The sequence below is a fragment of the Ruditapes philippinarum genome, unplaced genomic scaffold (genome assembly GCF_026571515.1).
Source record: "Ruditapes philippinarum isolate M1 unplaced genomic scaffold, ASM2657151v2 ctg393_1_1_1_1, whole genome shotgun sequence".
Classification (NCBI taxonomy): Eukaryota; Metazoa; Mollusca; class Bivalvia; order Venerida; family Veneridae; genus Ruditapes; species Ruditapes philippinarum.
The window spans coordinates 71496-94545 of NW_026854713.1; the positions used below are offsets into that span (position 1 = coordinate 71496).

General features: G+C 31.7%; 1 protein-coding gene across 1 annotated transcript in view; it reads right to left on the bottom strand.

Annotated features, from left to right (window-relative positions):
• Nucleotides 1–13397, bottom strand: part of LOC132740841 (LIM/homeobox protein Lhx1-like) — a 53057-nt gene extending 39660 nt beyond the window's left edge. Inside the window, exons 1-2 of the mRNA XM_060728863.1 lie at nucleotides 12675–13397; nucleotides 8068–8270 (exon numbers count right to left, since the gene is read on the bottom strand). Of these exons, the coding sequence (XP_060584846.1) occupies nucleotides 8068–8270; nucleotides 12675–12844 (373 nt within the window). The 5' untranslated portion in view covers nucleotides 12845–13397. The remainder of the gene's footprint in view (nucleotides 1–8067; nucleotides 8271–12674) is intronic.
• Nucleotides 13398–23050: the final 9653 nt, after the last annotated feature.

Sequence of the window (23050 nt, forward strand, 5' to 3'; positions counted from 1 at the left end):
TCATTGTTTCCATGGGATTACATTCTACTGAGTGCTTAACCTGTTGTATTGCGATGTAATTTTTATGCAACAGTTTATTTTCACTTATTGCATTGTCATATAATTCTATATTATAATTGTCTTTAACAGTGTGTTTTGTCCATTTTTTATTTATTCTATTTATTGCCTTTCTGTATTTTTCAATGTGTGTTATCCGTTTTTCTATGTAACTTAACAACATGTTTTACACATTGCATTGCCTTTTATTAACCTTTTGTAATTTAACATTGTTTTACCCATTACATTGACTTGTAATTTAGCAGTGCATTGTCTGTATTAATTAAACAGTGTGTTTTGTCCGTTTCAGTCTCAGTGTTGATATATGTATGGATGACAGAACTTATCAGAATTTTTGTAAAACAACAACATTCATCTAAATACATCAAGCTCAATGACTCACAGGTATCGGATGACGTATCGGATGACGTATCGGATGACGTAACAATCTTGTACCTCATGTGAAAATCTTGACATTTTGCCTTTGTCAACATTCTTCAGCACTTACTTATGTTTTGCTAGTAAAACAATACATTCCACCGAATTTCACGACAACAATATAAACCACCAAGTCAAACGCTTTAAAGCATCTCTCTCATCCATTAATTGTGTATTTAATAGCACTCAATCAGTTGTTTTAACAATTTCACATTTCTCACAATCTAAAAAAACAAATTTAGTGTACATATTTTTAAAATATCAAACTCTATAAGATACATTTATTTTCAAGTGCAGCCTTGTTATAGTTTTCTTGTTTCGTATTATAATGCGTGTTTAAGTTTGCCTAAAACATTTCATAATTGTATCAGTACACGACTATTTTGTTTTACTTTGATGAACATGTGATTCACTACGAAAAGAATAGTCCATACTAAAACATTTTCAGGAATGAAAAATTCTTAAAAGGATTTAGATCAGCTTTGAGTATAATTAATTAGACTATTAAACATTTTTCACATAATCTCATACTTCTGCCCAACATAAATTTCCTTTATTTTATCTGAAGAAGGTGCTTTAAAGCAACATCACAAATCGGGTATAACGTTCCAAAACAAACAATACTAGCTCTACTTACATCAACACTAAATTCACCGAAGATTAATTAGTTTCGTATTCAATATGGCGGATCTCCGAGTAAATCACGCAGATCAAGTGTTTCCTGATTGTTTCCTAAACGTTTCGATCGCCACTGGTATGAAAATTATGATAAATGGCCTTCTAAGAACAATTAATTGACCTTTTTGCACATTCTCCTAATACTTTAAGTGTGCGCAATTTATCATGAATGTAAATAGAGTTGACATTCCGAGAGTTGCTGGATTGTCGTCTGCAAACAAATAGAAAAGGAAAACGGTGACAGTAACAAGACGACACTGTCAACTTCTGTTTCACTTGTATTTGTCATAAAATTCAGGTGATAATGATTTAAATGCAAGCTAATAAATACAGCGATGTTTTTGAAATAAGTATATGCTTACGATTCGTGTTTTAAAAGCTTTAAGTGTGATACATCAGTTCTTTAAGACTATTGCAGAAGAAAAATATTAAAGGTTTCTTGCAGATCGTCTTCCCAATACATGTACAATTTAGCAGAAACAGCAGGAATGCATCTGGAAAGTATTCCTATATCAGTATGCAAGAATGGAAAGCTAAAGTCATTTTACAGAACATAGCTCCGTGTGGGTGTAACGCAGTAACTCTTTGGCGATTTCCAGTACAAAGCAATGAAATACCTGCCTAGCATTTGTTATGTATCATAAAAGTAAGAAAATAAACAATGTTTAGATGTAACACAAGAATGCAGTAGCAATACCGTACGGAATTGTTTTGTATTGCCCAACCGCGACTGCTTGTTCATAGTTGTGATTCTGTGCAGTTTTGAGAACAGAACAAAATAATCTTTGAATATTGATATATAATCGTTTGATATAGAAAGAGTGACTATAAATATACATATAAAGATGTAAAATTCTTCGATGATCGGTCATAATTGATGTGTCTAATATCAAGAAAAAGACCTGTCATGGTCACTTGCTATTTAGTTTGGTTTTCTTAAACCACATAACGCTAGAAACCTAAAATAAAATTATTTTTCCCCTGACGATGAAAGTACTGTAGAATCAGTCTGCGAACATAAGGATGAAAAACTACATTATACAAGACAAGCAAAGACGCTTTAATTGATCGGCAGACGAAATAATGGCGCCATTGCAGGTCAAGCGTTCAGTGAAACGGAACATATACAAGGAAAACTTAGTTCCTCAAACGCTCATAAAAACTCATAGGATGTTCATAAATTTGCAAGATTCTTGTTAGTGACAGGAACTATTTTTTCAGCGGCAAAAAAGTGATGTATTATGACATACGGCAGTGAACAAACAGTTGCTCCCTCGTTAGCAAGACTTACAGCAAGCAACAGTGAAATATAACTAGGGCGGCAAGAAACATTCTTACAACTCAATTCTTGGTGCCAGTAGAGTCTCAAGTGTCAGCAGAAGTCAATCCAAAAGCCTGAAACCATTAAATCATTTCAACGAGAATTCTTCCGTGATCAGTCTAGCTTGATATACTGAATTTAGAATAATATGTATTATATCTGTCCCTCAAAAGCACCCAAGAACTAGACTGGAAACCACGGATATCCTCGAATGGGGTCCATTAGTGAAGATTTACGTTTTCCTGGAATGTTATTGTTTCCACAAATAACGCATCCGTGGTATTCAGTCCCGTTTTGAATGTTTGCCTGCATGAATATGTTTACATTGAAAACATCATATATTGTTTTTGTGTAATCTCTTTGTTGCTTGGAACTCTCGTTTGTTGATTGACCTTCTTTGTATAATCGTCTGCTTTATTCTAGAAAAGTGACGTCATCATTGGACAGTGTAACTTACTGTTTTGCAAAATCGCCAAGTCCTAGCTCGTACTAAGCAATTAAATATTGTTATATTCGTCAAGGATTTGATCAGCCCAAGTTATTTTGTCGTTGTAAAACGGTCGTACAATGCACGAGAAAAGATATAATCGGATTCTATTCATATTTATATATGCACGTGCAGCATATATTCAGATCAGCATAAATCTAATCAGTTTAACAAAAAAATGCATTAAATGTTGTTTTCAAGAATACTGAGGACGTAAGGAAATGTCTTGCGCAAATATCCGAATATATAAAGAGCAAAATAAAAAAAAATATTTAGAAAGTTCGGTGATAGTTGGTTACTCGTTTTCACAGTAAAGGTTTCATTAACAATTAAACACAAGTTTCAAAGCCCCCTTGTGGCAATTTTAACAAATTTCGATCAAATTTTGTTACACTTTTATCGCATGAGATCACAAAAGTTTCGGGCAAAAAGGACTTGTTTCCCCCCATCTTTCTTTGGAAATTACTTCATTGTTCGTTATTGGATTAGTTTTCCCACGACCAAAGAACAATCGGAGACAAATATTCCGCGAAAGCGCTCGGATCTATTGCAACATTTGTCCCCAAATCAAATTAGCTCGCCGCAAATCGCATCAACTCCAAGAAAATCATATTATGCCTATTTGAAACAGCGTTAATGTGTTTAGGGGCTCGGTCTTGTGCTTAAAACGTTATATTTGTAAGTGGAATAATCAGATAAGTGCCGAAACAAACGTATTTATGTGAGAAACGTTTAAACTTCGTAAAATCGACGACTGTATGATAAATGGGAGATCATCTTATGCACGTGAATAGCGGATGAATGCATCATGGGAACAGTTGTATTTTCAAAACATCATACACATATCATATTTGAAGAATCTTGAATTTGAGACAACCAATCGTTTAACAGACGCGATTTTATCATATTTAAATTATGAAGCGGCTTGAAAATGCGTTATTTTTAAATGTCTTTCGTGGTAAAAAAACAACAACAACAGGAAACATCGTTATTACCGGTAGATTTTTCTGTTTTCTGTTTAGCGTGAGTATGTTGTTTGAAATATAAATATACGAGGTAATTATAATAAAGTTTCATCGCATTGCACTGTTAAGTGTTACTTTCATCTTAATTGTCAGACTGAATCCATACACATATTCACTTTATATTCCAATGTTTTGACATGCTTCTTTATTTTTGTGTATCTTTCCGAACTATTTTTTCCGCGGATGAATATTTTAGCATGGTTATGAGCTTTTTCGGAACACTTCGGATTTTACCTTCTTTAGAACAGATTTAGCTGGCTCGTCACTAATCCTCATGAATAGGAAATGCTTGGTTCTGGAGCATTTTGTAGGACATTTCTGCAAATTTCTAATGCCGCGAGATTATCCGAGATTTAGCGGAATTCTACCTCATTTGCATATAATCGAATCTTTGATAAAACATGGTACATTTACAAGGTCACTGTTACCACTGAATTGGATCAAGGGAAAAATGAACTGCATTACATTTAGAAATAGTGCAATATTTTCTGCTTAAACATTAAAATCAGTCATACAAGAAGTAGATATTTCAAATTAAAAATTTAATATTAGAAAAATAAAAAAAATAAATAAAACAAATACATGTAAGCAAAAATTGTTTGTAAGAGTTTGAAAAGCATCTGACTTTTTAACCGCTGTTGTTTTTTAATTCAGTATTATCCGGATTGCGACATAAACTGATTTATAAACCTTGAAAGAAAAAAAAGAAAAAAAAATGCAACATAAAGAAAAATTGATCGTTATCTTAAAAGCAATTATATACTTATACCATCTGTTTGAATATAGTCCTTGAATGTACATATTTTTTCTATATTCCTTTTTTTTCTTTATATATTATTAGTTATAAAGATTGTTGACAGGTTATATAGCCCTATATAAACGGTTGTTTGTAAATATAACCCGAGCCGCTAGGCGAGGGTTATATTGCAAACAGTCGTTTATATACGGCCATATAACCTGTCAACAATCTTTATAACGAATTTATAATACAGCAAACATCAAAGATTTTTTCATGAATCGACAGCAACCGTGTATATAAAACTATATAAACGTCACGATTATCCAATGAAAAGCGACGTTACAAACGTGCAGTATTATAATAAAAAATATATCTGTGTAATAGAAAAGGGACGTGAACTAATTTCAATATAACATAACTGTCGAGGTCTTGAATCAAGGTTGCATTATCAGCTTCAAGGCAAAACCTTTTTACAAAACAGAAAACTAGTTTCAAGTTTTTATCATATAATTTAAAAAAGAAATACGCAAAAAACACAACACAAGAATATTCGTGTGGCAGATCTACACCTTCATTGCGTGTGTAGTAGAAACAACACAACAGCATAAATCTGGGAGGAAAGGCTGCATGCCTGCAGGTGAGCCCAAATATTAGAAAAATAAACTTGAGACAAATGTACTATTTAAAGATAAAAAAGTAAAAAAGATTTAAGATTATAGTAATAATTTGCATGTTATGTGGGATTAAGGACTGATTTTGCAGTATTATCTCCATATTTCTACTGCGTTACTAACGCAGTTAGGGCTGTTTGCCTATTTTGGTAATTTATGTCAGTTGCAAGTGTAATTTGCAATGTGTTAATTAATTTCTTTATACTTCACAATATTTCACTTTTAAGTACATTTAATGAAAATTAGAAGAAATCTAGAGGCATTCTGCTTTCTTTTAAGTTCTTGTGTAGCTAAAACAATACAGGATACACTCGATCAAGGTTGTAATTTCTAATAAAATAACCGCCGGAAGAAAACTGTATAAAAATAAGGATCTAAATTTGACAGATATACCAACATGCAATTCTCAAGCCAACCCGAGACTGATATCCAATAAATCAATTTATTTTTATCTTGATACTGATTCGGCATATCTCTGATTTCTACGCTCATTTAATTTTCAAAATGGCGTGGCCAGATTTTTATGTTATTCTGCGTGATAACTGGGTGTTAAACTACGTGTCGACATATATTTAATTTAGCTCGCGTTATGATTGTTATCATGATATGTTGATCTACGAGTCTTGAAATATTTGATGAAGGAACATGTCAACGTGTGCTTCTACTGATTTTCATAGTGTACCTTTATTTCCCGGACAAGACCATGATTTATGCATCTATATAACAGTTTTTTTTCTCTATTTTACAATCTACATTGTACATACAAAAGCGATTTCTAAGCTGGATATATATCAATACAAGTTGAAAAATGATAAGATTATATATATGCTTTATGCAAACGTGGCGTTCCATACATAATTTAAAAAAAAACAACTTATGCCTAAGATGAAACATGATTGGTCGCTTAGTTGCAGATAAATATTTTTTGAAACGATGGACAAAAGATCATGTTTGCATATTTTATTATACTAGATGTTTGTTTTGATCTATATTTTTGATAAATTGGTCTTTCAATGGATCCTTCCAAGGTCTTTCAGATTCAATTATTAAAGACCCCGGTCTAGTATATCATTAAAAAGAATCATGGAAAAAATCTTGCAACTGTTTAGAATTACCTTCAGTTTTGCACGTACAGCTTGGCTTGCTAAGCACAATCATGTTTAGACATATATACATTTTTTTCATATTCATATAGCCGATAACATCTTCACTCACACACACCGAGCTTTTCTTTTTTAGTTGAGAACATGTTTTTATAATATCACTCATGGGGGAGCAGTCATTAATTTTCACCTGACAATGTTTCAAGAAATAGTCTAAGATCCAGCTGATAAATACGTCGGAAAATTAAGTCATGTTCTTTTTTTAATGAATTTAAATTATTTTCATCTGTCCTAAATGTATTCAGAATCAAAAATAATAGAAAAACTTTAACATAAACGAATTGTCGTTTCGTCTTATGCCAAGCTATTCTTTCCTTAATCTATTCGTAAAAGGGTCGCATTTCCATCGAACCATCCGTTAGTTAGTCTATACCGCATTATCTAACGGTTATCTTCAAAATTTGCATATTCTCATTCATCAAGTGTAACACGGTAATCTTAATTTTGCAATATTCGTTGAATGTAATGTTTTTTTCTTGTGTGAATTTCTTATCTCAGCTCAATGGTGGGTCCCTCTTGCGATGCAAGCCGGTGCGCTGTGAGAAATAAGATTCCGTGAAGATAACAAAATGGTATATGTATCAAAAGCCGAGATAATATTACATAATAGTGTATCGCTTATACGTATGATTAATTGCCAATGCACAATTTCTCCGCATGTTGAACAGGTCGTATAAAAGACCAGAAACATAAATCTTTTATACCATTATCCAATTTCAGATCAACCATTTTACCCTCTTCAACCCACCTCCATTTGTTACAGACTTGAAATAAAAGATGCTATTGTAATATGTATCTCTTTATTCTAATGTTGTCATCAAGTCCGATCACATGTTTGCATCTAACATGTCGTCTGTTCATATATATTCATGCTAAAATTGATATCGAACACGTGTAATTTCGAGTATAGGGAAAAAATAAAAAGTTTACATGGTAACTTCCTTTCACGCACAACTTTAAATGGTAAAGTGTGTGGGCGAACTCGAGTACCACATCAGAGTGGGTGGGGAGTTTCTAGTATCAGAGTGGGTGGGGAGTTTTCATTCTTTTCAAAAACAGAAGCAGGGAGTAGTCCCCTATCATGATCATGTGATTAAAGTGTTATGGCAACGTTAAATGTCGCATCGCCTGTAAATGTCGCACTCTATGTTAAATATCTCAAGCAATAGACATTGCTATAGAAGATTGTATATAAGCAACAGAAACATCAATGCTTTATCTATCTGAAAAAAATTAATGGCACAATGCAGACCAAAAAATCTTACACTTCTTTTCTAAATGAACCAATAACATACATTTAATAGATTTAACAGTGACGCTATTTGGACAAAAGGCTGTTTCATTTCCTTTATTTTTTAAAAACCTACGTTTATGACGTCATTTCGGCGAAGAACTGTGGTTTTATTTTGAAAATTCGAGTCCATTCACTCGGGCAGTTCTCTTAAATCATATTGACGTCATGGTGGCATAGGGTTGGTTTTAATTAAAGGTAATCATTTAACTACTCACCAGAAAACTTGCTCGATAAATAATCCTCTTTACATATGAATTTGTTTTCGTCTAATATATACAATTCTTCTCCGGTTGAGAGTTCCTTGCGACACATCATGCACGTGAAACATTTAAGATGGAATACTTTGTTCCGCGCTCGACGCACGAGATCACTAGGTGATATTCCTTGTAGACATCCGGCGCATTTTGTCCCAAATCTCCTGAAAACAAACGCAAAGATATCAAAACATACTAGCAGAGATTAAAAAAAACAACAACAACAACAAAATGAGATATATGCAAATAATGGAGGAGAAAATAATTCTCAACTTCTATTTATAGCATTTCACGTTAATATGTCGAAATATTACACTCTTACTTCATATTTCACAATGGAAAGATAAAAAACAACAACAAACATGCAAGCTGTTGTATGTAAAGAGAAGCTCTTTAGTGAATGTATCTTAGTCGTTTGCTATCGTTTTTTTATTTAAATATTACGGTGAAAATATGTTTTGTATTAAATGAGTGTTATCAAAAGAATCTAGGATGAAAAATAAAATAAAATGATGACTTTGATTGTTGCTGCAGTGATTTTGTTGTCGGTGGTGGTGGTAATTGTGGTGGTAATAATGATGATAATGATGATGATGATTAGTATGGTAATGATGATGATGATGATGGCGGTGGTGATGATGATGGTGATGGTGGTGTTATACAGTTTGTGTTGATGGTGATGGTGGTGGTAGTTGTGGTGATGATAATGGTGAAAATGGTAATGAAGGTGATGATGATAACTATGATGATGATTTTGATGATATTGCTAATAATATTAACAACGCTATTGTGATGCCATTGACCGTTTAAATCAAAATGTCTCGAACTTAATTTAGACACAATCGTAGTGACAAAACGCTCTATAACCGGCGTTTCATTCACAATGACTTTTAATAATTGATTAGACAAAATGTAAATGGAGTCTCCGATGTATTCAAAAGAGCAATGTAAGTTGGGCGTGAAGAAATACTTGGTGGGAAATACATTAGTCTATGCCCAAGCGGCGTCATAATACTAACTAAGCCATGAGAATTACTCGTGCGTGTCAAACACTAAGAAAAAATACATGAAAGTTTAATAAGCATCTAAGTAAGGATTTTAATTTTTTTTATCTGTTTATGCATGCTTAATTACCCTTCGGTCGTTTCAAAAGACAATTGTGAACCAATTATGCATATCAAAATGTGATATAAATAGATATTAATGACAAAACTATGGAAGCTCTAAATGGACATTAGTGAATACATGTATATATGCAAACAAACAGTCATTCAACTTTTGTGAATATCGTTCATCTGTTCCAAAATATCTTATCTTATATTTTAAAGATGGCATTGAAATATACATTGTACTATACATTACAAAAAACAAACAACATGCACTCTATATTTCACTGCTGAATTTCAAAGATACTTATGAGTAAATGTATATATAAACAAAAATGATTTTTGATGCATCATTTTTTCTCTATTTAATTGTAAAGAATTCTATTCAAAATACATTCCAGTTTACATTAAACTATTATAGAAGAGAAATGGAAATATCAAATTTAATCAACACATCATCTGTCACTATCAGTAATTGCAAAAATCCAGGTAATATTCTCAGTAAATTATATTTTTATTTAATATTTACATTAATCCAACTGTCCATTATTATTATCATATCCAATCAATTGCCAATAAATTTTAAAAAGATTAAAAATGAAATATAAATCTTGATTTTTAAATCTGCTCAATAAACAAATAAAATATTTATATGCCCATTAATGAAGAAACACTCTATTTTTACTTAAACTATAGTAATATATATACATTATTTATATAAAAAAATGCCATGATAATATCGGACATAAAATATACTGTTATAATTGATATGATATTAACCCTATATAAACCTTATACGTGTTCTGCCTTGAAACTAAAAAAGTCCATTTGAATTTTTAATTAACAGAAAACAAAAAAATATATATATCTTCTAGTGTTTCAGTATAGAGTCTTGTCAGGCTGCACGGACTCGCAGGCTGGTCTGGCTCTATACTGGTGGTAAAGGACTAATCACATTTGATTGGTTCGAGCAGTTTAAATGTTAAGATTCAATTGGGATTCACAGTTTACAACATGTAAAAACATGTGAACATATACAATCGTCATAACAGAAGCAGCAGTAGATGTAACACTGTTTGAAACACACACACAAAAAATACCATCCTGTCAAAATACATTGTTCAAAACATATGATCTAAATATGGAGGGGAAGTGAGTGGACATTATTTTTGTTATTTTCATTATTATTTGAAATGCTAACTAAGGATAATATAACAAACTTTAACTATTTTTGTTCCTAGAGTATTAGATATTCAACATAAACTGTTGATGTGTCCAGTATCTAACAAGATAATAAATGTTTCACGTTAGTAACGTGTTTGTCAACCATCAAAGATTGGAGAAACATTAATTAATAAAGTTTAAATACGTGAAAGCCTAACTATAGTAAGTATTTGTTTAAAATGGTATTTTTTAAAAATATGCATTTAATTACCAGACATTTAAACGTGCAGTGACTGCTTCTACTTTATAATGTGAAGAAATTTTCTGTAAAAGGCAAAAGGTTTAACATTATATTAAGCATGAAAAATAAACGAGTTGTGTTCAACCAATCATTGATGTGATGATCTTTCATATTGTATATTCTAACATCCTGAATGAAAGTATAAAATGTCAACCATCTGTAAATGGTCATTTCAAATAACATCTTACCACTTTATGCTTAAATATGTTTTCATTGTATTTCTTTACAAAAAATAAATACATCAGGTCAGATATATTTAAATACGTGTAATCATTATATATGTATCACATATCATAGATAACTTTATTTTTTAGAGTAGTTGTTTTATTTATGACAAACATTTCTAGGCAAATATTGTGTTTATATCTTACCAATATTAACAGTTATTTAGTACTTTATCATTTTTCATATTTGAATTTTAAATAAGCAAACCCTTCAATATCATAAGACTCAAATAGAGGATAAAATATAAAATAGGCATATAAAAAAATATACATATTTCTTTTTAAATATTTATGGACAGAATCAACGATCTTCGATAAAAATACAGGAAAGAAAGAAAACTGAAAGCTATCTTTTGTGCAATAAAATTTGAAGAGTTCGCCCATTAAAGCCAGTATCGCCTCGCTAATATCGCTATCGATACGTTGTTTAAGATGAACATTAATTATTTAAAATTAACGAAGGGTCCGATGTTAAGACTTGTCACTGACAAGAGAGAAAAATCGATGCACACCGAGGACCTTTTGATAAATGTTTTATCAATTAAGTGAGTAGTGCGGGCTTTTAATGACTCCTTTCGTGTTATTTAGTTTCATTTAGGTTCATTTAGACATCATTGAGAAGCTTGGTGACAAATTTGCACACTACATAATGAAGAGAAAACAAACGTTTTAAGGACCCCGTGATTTATCTAATTTGTTTTTGGTGAACATGGCCGAAGTCGTTAGATTTACTTCTCTTGTCATAAAAAAGGAACAATATTTTCTGGCAATACATGATAAATTCTTTAAAACATTTCAAAAGGTTTGTCTACGAATACACGCTAGATTTTTTTCCTATTTACAAAGAGAAGATATATTGTTTAATTATTCAATATGAAGGAGTACTCCTACTATGCATTAGATAAAAAAAACGTCCCTAAACAACTATACAAAAGGCAGTATTACGTCATTGGCGTTTTGGCGTATAAATAGTATCCATTAATCAATTTATAATTGCCGATATGTTACAACAAACATTTTGTTAAATCATAGCTATTTTCTATCAATCATTGGTTAATTTAAATAATTAATTTCTATTGAATTTTACTTTATTGTACACTCTAGAAAAAAATATTTATTGTGCCATGTGTCAACAACATAAAAGTTTTCGTGCTAATTTCATTTGATATAGTACTTCGTGAACTTGCATAAATAAATATATAAATAAACTTCTGTCTATTTTGTCATATACAAATATTGAAGATTTGGTATAATATACGAATTCGAGCTCTCTAAAATAATATTTTATATATTTTCACTAAATGTTGTTGTTTTAAGTATGCATAGAATTTTAATTGATGTTGCTAAAAAAGAAAAGAAAAAATGTCATATCTAGTTTTTGTGTATTGTATTGCATTTAACCACAGATATAGAAGAAACTTTAATTAAAGCACATTTTAAAAGTAAATTTAGATTATAACATGTATCATATTCATCAATTAACAAAATAAGCACTGGTGGTCACGTGACAGTAGTAGTAATAAAGATGGTGATGGTGTTTGAACAACAGTAATAGTAATTTCACTGTTAATATTATAATTACAATAACATAAAAATGTAATTGTATTGATCATGATTATGAACGATATAAATGACGATGATTGTTGGAAAGAATGTAATATTGTTGTTGACTGTGATGATGGAACTGTAATCAATGATGACAAATGTAAATAATTTTTACTGGAGACAGGATAATTGTATATCATAAATATTAATTAATTAATATAAACTTACATGAAAAAATCATTTCTACAGTAAAGTTTTCCGTCTCGTGAAAAACATTTATCAGTAAGTGTCACGTTGCAATCCGAACATTGCACACAACGCACGTGCCAGGCTCGGTCCAATACATTCAGAAGGAACCGATCCAATATTGGCCTGTCACAGCCGGCACAGGTCTGCATTTCCGATTTTTCGTCTCCCACCGCCAGTTTGAATAATTTGACAATAAAAATCCTTTAAAACTCTATTATCATTAATCAATAAAGTATATATTTTATCTATTTGAATTACCGGAACCTCATTTAGTTTTATGATGTTTGTTGTTGTTTCATATTTGCAATCACATGTTGAATTTTCACTAGGCTTATCAAAGGCAGCATCTTGAACCACAGAAGGTTATCTAGATTTAAACTCGCTTTTTTTTTCCTATATCATGCTATTTATACATGTTTTTTAAAGAAAGCAATTAACATGCATTCAAGCCCTCCTGCACCCCGATTCAAAACACCTTATTTTCGTTTCGTATGAAAGTAAACATTCATAAGTTATTCTTTATTCAATATCCTTTGATCAGCCGGCCAAAACACCTTGTCCGAAGTCCAAAAGTATACGTTAGATAGTGGTCACTATTTCCGACTATTTAGAATAAACACACAATCGCTTGAACAGCGAATTTCCCTATCTGCTTACATTTTATTGAGAATATGCATCTCTCCAACAGGAATTTTCCTAGTCGGCCTTGATCATGAAAAGATTTTTTCATTGAGGGCGGTCCTAACGAAATCAGGAGGCGGGGCGAAGTTAAGTGGCTTGTCCAATAGCGTAACAGACGGCGATTCTGTAAGTCAATCGGATTTCAATGGCAAAAGTCAAGAAAGATTGGAAAATAACAGCAGTGATGTGTTCATTTTATCTCCATAAGAGAAAAATGTTTCATATAGTTTATAAACATATTAAAAAGGACCAATATTTCACTGGTTATTAATAAAAAAGAAAGTGTTTGCTGCAGCTCTTTAATTAATTTTTAGCCGCAAATTTAAATGTAACTTTTCAATAGGTACCGTAATTGTTCTTTGATATTTTTTCTGTATACATAAACAAAATTCTTTATAAAGTTAAAGTTCATATGGTATATAATATATTACACCCCAAATAAATAAATAAATACATACATAACAATAGATGGTTATTGTACTAAAGAATCAACTAAGTACTTGCCGACAAACAATTCAAGAAAAAAAATATTCTGATATTTACTTTGTGGTCATTTCTTCTTATCAAACAAAAATAATTTAAACACATGTTTCTAGCAGAAAGAAAATTAGTTTCAAGAAACAAAATAAATGTTGATGGTTATTTTTTTTCTTTCCTTTAATACATGAGTTTATCTATATGAATATAGATATATTATACGAATAAAATGATTGGATACATTTTTTTTAATGTAAACGAAGTTCAAACTAGTCCTATTTGTATATTCTTTGGGAGTTTTTTTATTACGAACTTTCACGTTTGCAAATAATTACGAAACCGGTGCATTTTATCATTTATCAGCTATTAAAATTACACCCTTTGGTCATCCCCACACCGTTATTACAATCAACTAATTTTTATCGAAGGTCAAACCTCTCGTGTTTTCTCCCGAGGCTATTCGATAATTTCATTTTTAAAATTAACTGTTTATTTATTTCTTTTACTTCAAAACATACAAAAATAAATATTTTTATTTCCTATAAAGCCCATGTTACAGTATCACTGGCGCGTGACATGATAAGGATTTAATGAATAAAATGTATTTAGTTATTTGTATTTATTTTCTTATAATTGCAGTTTTGACCGTTCTTTATCATTCTTAAGAAACCCTCTAAAACCCTATAAAAGATAAATTAACTACGTATCCTTCCAGTTCAGTTAAATAATTTTGTTGTTGTTGTTTTTTATTGTTGTTTTTTTTAATTGTTGTTGTTGTTCTCATATAAGGAGCAACTTTAGGAAAAAAACAAGAACAAATATTTTGTATTTTTTATGTTATTAAAACTGAAAATGTTGTAATGTTATTTTTATATCTAATTTTATAGGGGGGGGGGGGGATGAATATATAGTTTTTTTTTCAGACGAAGCGTTTTAGCTCTTTAAAAACACAAGAATATACTAATTATTTTGAAGTATATAACTAAATTGTTGGATGATCTGACCCTGAATTTGGACCACCAACGGTTGCTTTAAAGCCTTTTGGCCATCTTAGGTAATTTAGTAATTTATTTTGTGCATTATATCAACATAAATATAAGAAAAGAAAACGCTGTTATTACAGTACGTGATTATTCAGTACTTGTATCTTTATAATAACTTTAAAGCGTTATCTCCAGAACACAATTACTCTTAAGTGAAATTATTTTATTCAAGTGAAATAACTTGAAAAATTTGCTGAAATAAAGTTTAAAAGTAAATTTCTTCTTGCTGTGAAGCAATGAAATGTAATGGAAGGATTTGATTGGTTGTTATTAAACAAATTGAATAGTTTTCTATTTTATTTTCTACAAAAAATGTGAGTATCTTATTGAGATATCAGAACCTATTCCTCCCATTTTACATTTTATTCCGCTTTAAATGCACACAATGTCGTAAATAAACAGGGTAGCGGATATATCTGGGAAATCAGAGATACTAAAATACAAAATAAATGTAATAAAAACAAAAGCGTAAAGTGGATTTTACAACGATGTTTTACGACAATATTAGCTCATACACAAGCCCAGAGGGTTTCCGATAGTCTTTTGGTGGTCGTTACATATATACAGCGCAATTCAGTTTGAAAATTGGATGTACGTAGTAATTATTGTGCCTGTATGTACAGAACAGAACAGAACAGAGTAAAACAATGCACAGAAAGGCACAAAACAGCAGACCCGAGCAGCGCAGCGCAGCGAAGAGCAGAACAGAACAGAGTAAAGCGGAGCAGCGAAGAGCAGAACATAGTTGAGCGGCGCAGCGAAGGGAATAGTATAGCATAGTAGGGCAGGGCAGAACAGAAAAGAGCAGAACAGATAAAACAGAACAGAACAGACCAGTAGAACAGACTAGAGCGGAGCAGAGCAGGGAATAGCATAGCAGAGTAGAGCAGAGCAAATCAGAACAGAATAAAACAGTAGAACAGAGTAGAGCGGAGCAGAACAGAACAGAACAAAACTTTATTTATTGATATCAACTTACAAATAATACATTATATTTCTATATTGGTAAATGCAGTTCTAAATAAACAAATTAAAAACTGTTCTCTTTTTATAACTGTAGTGTATTAAATCATGTTTGTTGTTTATGAATGTATACTGTACATGTTTTGATATTTAACATTAGCTTCTAGAAATTTCTTGTCATCAACAACAACAAAAAAAGAATCTAAAATGTTGTAGGTTCGAACTTATTACATCATAGAACAAAAACTCTAACAGAATTACAAACAATATACTCATTTACACAATTACAAAACCATTCAATACGAAGGACAAAGGTGAAATTGAATAATTACCATGGCAAAACCATATCATTAACAATGACAACTTTTTATATTCTTGCTGTTTTTTTGTCTATATATGAAAGGACTATTTACAAAACATCCATTTTTTAATGTTGTATTTGATCATTACCCAGCAGAAGTAATTGCAATATGTAGTCAATATAGAACATATATTTTATATAAATGTGAACAAATCTTTATAAAATATATGTTCTGTTCTACATTGCTTATATATCATCAATAAAATAATAATATATTATTTACAAACACAACGTCAATATAATGGTAATAGCAAACGCATGATAGGCAGCACATCTCATATTTTTTCTAATATATATAGCAATACAAATGACAAATAAAAACAAAAACAATTAAAAAGAAACAAAAACATACATGTGTATTACAGAGCTCTTCTAAGAATAAATTAGGTGATTTTTGTTGTTGTTTAACTTTTTATAACCGATCATGTGCTACGTATTGTGAAGTGCAAATCTGCTTTTTTATTTTTTTACATTTTAGCAAGAGCATATTTATTGAAAGTTTACATAAATGTACGTTTTAACAGTTTTTGACCTTTGGCCCTGAAATGGAGTCAACAAGCCACAAATATTTTTTACTTGAAGTCGCTGTCTCTAAACGGCTCCATTTATCCAGCACTTTTAACACCATAACAAAACCAAACATCGTATTGAAACGTGTTTTCTTTAAGCACAGACATGCGACTTTTCGATGTATGATAACATTTGGACCTTTAAACATCTACAATAACATATGATTTCAATACCCTTTGTCAACTTGGCCTTTGATAGTCTTATAACGATGTGTAAAGCCTCGACGTTATTTTTTTCATGGTATTCTGACGATAACCATGATAGATATCTTTAAAAGATCAGAAAAATAAAATAAAAGATCATAAGCAATATAAGCATATTCCATTTGTATATAAATGTATATTATTACAGAATCGAACTCACACATACTCATACTCAAACAATTTGACATGCTACCAATTAAAGTATATACGCTGAAAGAAATATATAATTATTATGAGATCATCTGCCTATTGCGAACATTTTGTTCGTAATATCCAGAATTTTGGCCGTTATAGATTGTAATATATGTTAAAATTGCTTTGACATTAACACTGTGTTATAAACGTCGCATCATTGTTAACTATATAGCATATGTTTACACTCCCTTATTTAAGTTAACCCGACTTTTAACCGTGGTAAAAACCAACATATTTCTTCATTTTCCATTTAGACAATACATTGAATACTACAATAAAAATCATAATTTCTAAACACGTATTACGGTATATAAAAATCATTAACTGAGACATTAATTAGCAATAAATATAAAAGTCCAGCAACAGACAACATGTTATCATTTTCTTTATTCAGAAATATATATGAAAACTCATAAATATTCAAAAACCTGTGGTACTTCTTAGATATGTATGATAGATAATCACGCGCTGTTACCAGACGATTGTCATCTTCGCGCATTCTGTTCAATACAAGAACCGTATTTCTATCTCGCAAAATATAAAAAAGACAAACGTACATCCGATAATCAACCATGATGGTCATCGCTAAAATCTTACCGAGAGATCAAAGTCTCGCGGTAACCCAGGGGAGCCTCGTTGTGGAATTAATATGGCGGAATAAGAACATGATATCCTTACGCAGTTTGCTCTAGGGAACTCTTTTTCATAGTCTTGAGTTAGTAGCCCCTAGATATGACATCTGGCAGTAGCCAAGGGTTTCAATATTTGACCCCCTCCCCTATTTGTTTTCATGTTTGTTAAACCATTTTTTTTCAAGTGCTGGCACATGGAACCATTTCTCATGACAAAATATTCTAATACTTCATTTTATGAACAGAATAATCCAAAACTCTAAAGACCCATTACATGACTAAAAGACAAGTGAGTGTCTAAACCGTAAGATATATAAGATGTTTTTTGCTAAAGTTGTGTACATGAGAATGTCATATCTGTTCTAAGAGCACTTGACGCTGACTTATAGTCATTACTTTTAATGGCGGACAACTAGTACTAGTATATAACATAAAACGAGATATTATCTCTCCAAATAAAGCGTTCCTTTTAAGGTGAATCAATGATTTTTTTTCTAATTTAGTTCTATTTTATCTACGATTCGTCATAACGAGTAATGACCATCTGCCAAAAGTAACACTGATATCATGCCACCGGTTCAATGTTGGCCCTCTTGTATTTTTATCGGTGAAATTGTTACCAAATAGTGTTGACATTTTATTGTCACTCACTAGTAGCCAAATACCGAACTATCGGACTTGCCTTTATTTCATAAATCAAACGTGTCTTCAACATCTCTTCAGAGGATTAGCAGGAAACTTTATCGCTACAATCCTGTGATAAGGTGGGGAAATGCAACATTATCGTCTGCTCGGCGCGTGCAGAGCGCGTGAGCGTTATTGACCATGGAATCTGGATCCTGGGTGTGAAAACTGATATTATGAGATTATTTTGTCTTCAAGAGTTTAAGTTTGTCTGAAACGTTGTTTTGTGCATTTGTATGAGGTGTTTTATTTGTCCACGAACACGAGGTTGACAATGATTGTCCAAAGCACACATATTTTTTTGCCGTAAACATCCTTATTCTGTAAAGTTGTTCTTTGTATAATGAAACAAAAAATAACGAAAACTTAATATTACCCTATCTAAATCTGAATACTTTTTTACTGCTTATTTAGAAATGATGGTGACGATGATGAAGATGCTGCTGCTGTTGTTGTTATTGTTATTGTTGATGTTTTGATGTTGCTGCTGTTGCTGCTGTTGCTGCTGCTGCTACTGCTATTGCTGCTGCTGGTTCTTCTTCTGCTGTCGCTTCTGCTACTTCTGCTACTACTGCTTATAGTGATGATGATGAGGATGATGATGATGATGATGATTTTTAAATTGAATAGAAACTGAAAGACCCGGGTATGAAAATGATGTTGCATAAATATGAGATATCATGTTTTATGTGATAATACATATATTGTAGAAAATCATCATTTATTGGGAAGACTCGCGAGATTCGTTTAAATAATATTAAATCAATATTGTAAAACGACGTTATAAACAGCTGTAGAAAAAGAGAAGAAGAAAAAACATGTATCTTGGAAGTTCTTTAAAGGTCGTATAAAGGGCTAAAATAACCGAGATTAAGTCATTTGGCATTACAGTCTAATCTTACTTTATCGCACGTATTATCAATGAAAATCATTCTACAGGAGGTGGGAAATTTCACAGGTTCGTGCGAATTAGAATAACAGTAAGAATCACGTAACGCGCGAGATACCCAATTATTGATGACGTAACAAGAGATATTAACACTGGCCTCGTTATCAAATCTGAGGAGCATGTTGACGTAAAAACAGTTGAAATAACGGTTTTTATAAATTTTAAACATTATACCTTTTAGTGTTAAAATGCTGTTTCGATTGAACTTAAACTGCTTTTTAAATAATGAAATTGATGTAAGAAACAATATAGTAAACAAAAATATCTTGCTTTTTTGTCATTTCGAGTCTGTTATAAATATACTGAGTGTTGACGTTACAGTCGCAGAGATCGAATTAGATTGATATTCATATATACGTTTCTATTGACTTTCATTATTACATGTATTAAAATACACTGTCACATAGACATGTATGTTATTGTCTTATTACGCAATGAAATGCTCGAATCTGGCACACTCTTTCACCATAGTTTTTGACAGTTTAAGTGACAGTCTTATTATAAAGCTACCCAAACGATTTAGATATGACATTATACAAGTTAACAGGCATTTTGTGCGGATTATCACTTTCAATAATACGTTTTAGCACTTCCGTTATGGCTATTATGTCCGCCATTTTACTATCGCAGCGCCCTCTAAGATAAACATCGCACCTCTCTATTGTGACGATAACGATGTTGATTGCGCAGTTAGACCAATTCGTTTTTGTTCGTGGATGTTATTTACTGTTGCGGAGGATGACAGGTGCAACAAGCCCTACTTCCTAAACCAATATCCCTACGCGCATTATCGTAAGTAAATGACCGCCTTGACCAGTTTGTTACAAAATCTGACAAATAAATTTAAGTGCTGTAAACAGATATGCTGGACACGGTGGTCCATTGATGAGAGCGCAAACATGACAAATTTACAAAGAAGAAACTTCAATTACTAGAAATCTTTAAAGTAAAACAGCGATTTTAAACAATATTATATTATCATTGGCATGGTTGAAGTAAAAATCATTGCCTATGACTGTGTATGCATGTAAATAAAGGCTCTAAGGGAGCGAAGGCCTAGTGGTTAAGGTGTTTGCCTCTCAATCCAGACATTTTGGGCAAGAGTTCTGCTTGTGTCACGACATTGTTTCCTCATAATATAGCTCCAGTACTTTCATGGAAGAGTACTAACTAGAGACTAGTTGTCACTTGAGTTTTAATGACTGCTCAAACTTATCCAGATGTAAATAGAAAAAGTTCCTAGTGATCTATTGCTCACTTTATTTTTTAAGAATTTAAATATATATACACACACGAGTATATTGATATAATAATGGTGTAAAAAGAGTAATTTGTAAATGTAAGTTTCCTCTCAAACTCAGTATACATGAGGGTATACATACAGAAAAGCCTTACATGTGTACTTAATATAGGTGAATAAAGCAAAGTCTCAAAGCGAGCTCTTTGTCAGAATTTACCGCAACGTTAGCCAAAAAATAAAAATAAAAGTTTATCAAATCTAAGAAGTGAACTCATTAAGAATCCTATATCAGGAAAAAAAACATTATTTCATTAAATGTTTTTCTTCCGTGTCCATTTCTTTGTAAGATACGTACGAGTATTATGACAGCTTTTACGAAAATGTGCATCTTCCTTTTGTCCGAACATTTTATATCTTCCAACCGCGTCATTTAACCATCGACGAATGCTGTGAAAAATATCTTTATTTTTGCAAATTATGAAATTGTTTTGGACAAATTCCTTCTTTATCATTGATGTTTATGTATTGAGATGATACACATGATATAGATGATGTACTTATAAGTCTAATCAAATGTCTGTTCTTGTTTTTTAAAATGCAGTTTAGTTAAATTGTTAAAGTTTGAATTACAGACAAGTGGAAGTTTATTTTTTTATTTTATCTCATTTACTTTTTTTCTTTTTTTTCTTTTTTTCTTTGAATATGTCACTTGGTTTTAAACAGTATTATGATGGTGTTATGAAGTAGTATAAAAAACAATACAGTGATTCTTTTTTTAATAAAAAAAATCTCATATTGCAAAGCTTTATTTTAAATATTTATATTTATATGACAGCTTCATTTTCATGAGCATCCTGCGGGGAGTCAGGAGAGAGCAGATTTACGCGTCTTAAAGTTCTTTCTGTTCATCGTATAACTTTCGGTTGAAAAGAAACTGCAGACACAGCACGCAATTTGGAGAACAAGGTCAAAGAAATCATCACTAATTCAGAACCACTTCCGACAATTTGGGCGGTACTATGTAATTACAGACTGTGAGAGACAGTCGGCGTGTAATGCTGGGGTATTGAAATGAAATAATTATAAATATAGATCGAACCATATGGAAAGGATGCTGGGAGCATGTCATGTGACTATGAGATGGCACGTGACCAGCTGCAATCGTCAACATGACAAAGACCGGAAGTACTCTGTCTTTGTATTTGGTTAAACGCATGTCAGAAACTTTGGAACCGGAAGCAACGTTGCGGTATTACTCAGCTATGGCTTGGTCAAAATAAAGATTTAAACGGAAATTCAGTGTTATTTTTCGTCTTCATCACGAAGCCTTGAAAGACGAGACCCCGAGCTTGCAAGATCAAATGCACATTTGATAGCAGCTGAAACACTTCTTTTTTAAAAGGTCAAACACACTATCTTTTACTTCTGGCTCTTTTACTTCGTCTGTTTTTTGTTGTTTTTTTTATTTTTAAATCAGGTTTAAGTATGTATTCTATCTTAATCATTATTGAATGAAAAGTATATATATATACGGTCAACTACGAAGCTTTTTCGACTTATTTGTGCACTGCTACATACAGTGAAGCATGGCATCATTCTGTATCGGTTTGACCTTGATCAATTTGGAGAGATTTTTACGATGCTTAAAACATATAGTAGTATGTAAAGAAATAAATTTCCAAATTTATCTGTATCATCACTTTCCATTGGTTCATTTGTTTAGTATGGTCGCTAACAATAACAGCAAAAAAAGTGCAAACCAGTAATGTATTGAGACATGCTTTTGTCACCTAGAATAGAACATAGGACATTTAAATGTAATATTACAAGAGGTTAAAGTTGAACTTCATTTTTAGTTGTATGAGAACACTTTGCAATGACTTCCTTAAAATGCATTGCCACAGTGCAAACATGTGTTCTAGTGACGAACGACCTCAGTGCCTACAGAAATTAATTGTTCGACAATTAAACAACCATGAGCGTGCATACATTGTTAGCTTTTAATTATTCACCAATCTCATAGATTGCAAATTGTTATTTTATAAAAACAGCACATTTGACTACCTTCTGAGTGTAAAATCATCAGTAAAATGTAACTAAATTAACCAAATACAATAATGAAACAGGAAGTTCCCACGGAAAAAGGGACAGTAAAGGAAAAGGGGGACTGTTGCAATGTTAGTCATATATTGTATTTACCTTTTTTCAGTGCTTGTTCACATAAATTCTTCTACACTGTGGTTTAATGTTTAATTTATGCTCTGTCATGTATGAAAGTTGCATGTCATTAATGGGCTCTGTTTTTTATCCTCCAGCTTCACATTCGTTCAAAGAAATAAGTGCCGGCAACTTCTAGG